At 37.5% G+C, this 2768-nt stretch overlaps 2 protein-coding genes across 3 annotated transcripts in view; both read left to right on the top strand.

Moving 5' to 3' along the window:
- LOC107102615 overlaps positions 1 to 1150 on the top strand; it is a 6112-nt gene extending 4962 nt beyond the window's left edge. For both annotated transcript variants that reach the window (XM_015401991.1, XM_015401992.1), the window contains exons 4-6: positions 703 to 783; positions 896 to 955; positions 1049 to 1150. In XM_015401991.1, the coding sequence (XP_015257477.1) occupies positions 703 to 783; positions 896 to 955; positions 1049 to 1132 (225 nt within the window). In that variant the 3' untranslated portion in view covers positions 1133 to 1150. The remainder of the gene's footprint in view (positions 1 to 702; positions 784 to 895; positions 956 to 1048) is intronic.
- Positions 1151 to 1200: 50 nt separating this feature from the next.
- The window catches only part of LOC107102618, a 12528-nt gene continuing 10960 nt past the window's right edge, over positions 1201 to 2768 (top strand). The window contains exon 1 of the mRNA XM_015401996.1: positions 1201 to 1292. The gene's annotated coding sequence lies outside the window, so the exon portion shown is untranslated. The remainder of the gene's footprint in view (positions 1293 to 2768) is intronic.

The following is a 2768-nucleotide window of genomic DNA, read 5'->3' as shown; positions in this document are numbered from 1 at the left end:
ATGGATTATTTTTCTCTATCAGAAGATCCCTGCAAATTAGCAGGATTTGCTAAACTTATTTTACTGAAACGAGGGGCTGTTCGAACCATAAGGCCATCACAATAGTTAGTGTAAGCTGTGAGTATTATTCTGTCGCTCAGCTGTTGATAGCAATGCTAGCATATCTATGGTGACCAGTTTTGGGTTTCTGAAAAGGAGGACACTTTTTTTTTGGGGAGGGGGGTGCACTACAGTGCATCGACAACGTGATGCGCTGTAGTCGACCAAAATCCCGGACAATTATGAAATCCCCCTTTACATTTTTTTAGCTTTGAAAAGTATGACATGTCCAGGAAACAGAGTCTGGTCACCCTACTATATCAACAATTTGACGTTTCAGTGAGTGAGTGCTTGTTGCTCCGATGCGTCTTTGCTCGGCAGCTTGCTCGTTGTAAACCAACCAATCAGAGCACAGCTAATCTAAATATTCATGAGCATGCCATAAAAGGAAGAAAACCTGTTTCATTCTGGGGCTTTTGACCACGCTTGCATTAGGGCTCATAGAACAGCAAATATGCCATTTTCAGCCAAACCAATGTTACAATATTCAGAGACCTTAAGGACCAGCACCAAATACCCTATAGAATCAATATATGACCCCTTTAAAACATCACTGACGCTGTTCACCAGATTTTCACGTATGCTGTATTGATTTTCTCTCAGACTGACGGCAACAAAAGGCGATCCTCAATTTTAAATCAGCGTGCCCAGCTTCTCAAACAACTGGAAAACCTCAATAAACTTGTAAGTGTGTAAAAGTTTAAGGGCAGTCATTTTTTTCTCCAGATGTATAAATGTTTGTTTCCTAAGAGAACATTTTTATTAGTTTAAACTTTGTATTGTTTCTCCCTTTAAGCTCGAATCGTTGCCTTCAGATGACAGCAATGAAGGGGAGCCTTCAAATGCTGATGCTCAGGTAAGTTAACTTATTATCTTGCTGTCTAATTCGTAAATACTATAAAACTTCACAAATAGGTTTAATAATTGACACTTTTTCTACATGTACTAGACCTGGAATGAGAACGAAGAGGAGGAGCAGGTAGATCTGTATTTATTTAACCTTCTGTTGGATTTTTATAATCTTAGTTATTGAGTTACTGCCGGGTTCAAGGATTATTAACAAAAATATTAAATCTTTTTTTTATTTGTTTTTTTAGTGTCGGCCTGCAGGTAATTGTTCCCCACCGTCGGTCTGCAATGAGCCACGTTTGTCTGGAACTCCAGCATCACCACAGTCACCAGCTGAGTCCAGGGTAAGCTAACTTTTTATTTAATTATTTTATTACTATCACCTAAATGAGGACAGGGTAACAGAACACAAATATATTTGTCTACAATTACTAGGGATGGGTATCATAAAGGATTTAGTCAGTGCTACTACTCTTAACAGTATTACTTATTATGATTACCGATTATGTATTTTATTGATCTATACGTCTTTTTATTTGTAGAAAAGGGTAAATAAAAAAAGAAATATAAATAATGAGACTGATTTTTAATTTTTTTTATTGGTAACAAAAACAAAATATAAATTAAAAGTAAAAAATAAGTAATATTTTACTAAAGCGCAATAAACCACTAAGTAACAGAAAAGGCTAAAACAGTGCATCCTAAAAAGTATTTTGTATTGGAGAGAGGAATGTTGTTTCATTTGTTCATCAACATTTCACTTGAATTCAACCTACGTATAAATTTAGTTATATCGTGAAATTTAACTAGATAGCAGAGGAAACCATAGTGGATGAGGTGGAGAAATGACAGATGTTGTGTGTAAAATAAATTACAGGCAGAGATCTATTTACATGCTGCAGATTGCAGAGAAAAACAAAAAAAGATTATGTTGACATTTTATTTACTCCCTGCTTTGCAAAATCTAGGGCAAAATCATCAGAAGTTTTGCTCATACATGATTTCTTTTCAATGGGGAAATAGACGAGTCAGTCTCTTTTCTCCTCTGACCTCAGGCAGAGTTTGCTGCTGCTGCACAGCATGCATGTCAGTGCTTTTGAAGCAGGAGGGGCTCACAGCTGCACTCCATGTATAATGAAGACATTAAACTCAGAGCGAACTGTGCATTTATTTGTTGTTGTCAAAGCTTCAAACAAGACAGAAAACTGTTGCTAGATTTGTCGCTGAATGCTTTAGTTAAATTTTGGTACCTATCCCTAATAGTGGCCGTTGTTACTTTTGGAGGATGCAACCATGAGAACTACATAGACTGCGATGAATGAGGTGGGAGAATCATGGTCAACAATCCTCCCCCTCTGTTCAGTAAAAGTCTTTCCCTTTTAACAAAGATGTCTTCCTTTACCCCTCTTTCAAACCATCTTTCCTCTCTGTCGAAAAGAACATTTTTATCATCAAATATGTGGCCTTTGTTCTTGAGGTCTCACTTTACAGGTAGCTCTTGCCCAGAGCTACTAGTTTGGTTTCTCCTATATAGAAGGACAGTGGGTCGATAATTGATTTGCATCTGACTTAGAAAATGCTTAGGAGGATGGAACAGCACACTGCTTAAAAACAACAGTGCTCCAACTACAAATTGCTCTATTTCAAGCTGACAGAATTGACTCCTGGATAGTTGTTGAAGGTCTTCAGAAACACTGAGCCAACTTTTACCTTGCATGCTAGATGAACGGTCGCAAGAATTTTGAATTCACAAACTCGGGAAGATTAGTCTTGCCATAAGCCTATACACTCACCGGCGACTTCATTAGGTACACCTGTCC

The sequence above is a fragment of the Cyprinodon variegatus genome, unplaced genomic scaffold (assembly GCF_000732505.1).
Source record: "Cyprinodon variegatus isolate N-32 unplaced genomic scaffold, C_variegatus-1.0 Scaffold1282, whole genome shotgun sequence".
In the NCBI taxonomy this organism is placed as follows: domain Eukaryota; kingdom Metazoa; phylum Chordata; class Actinopteri; order Cyprinodontiformes; family Cyprinodontidae; genus Cyprinodon; species Cyprinodon variegatus.
Note: the sequence above shows the minus strand (reverse complement) of the source record. Positions and strands in the feature narration are given on the sequence as shown.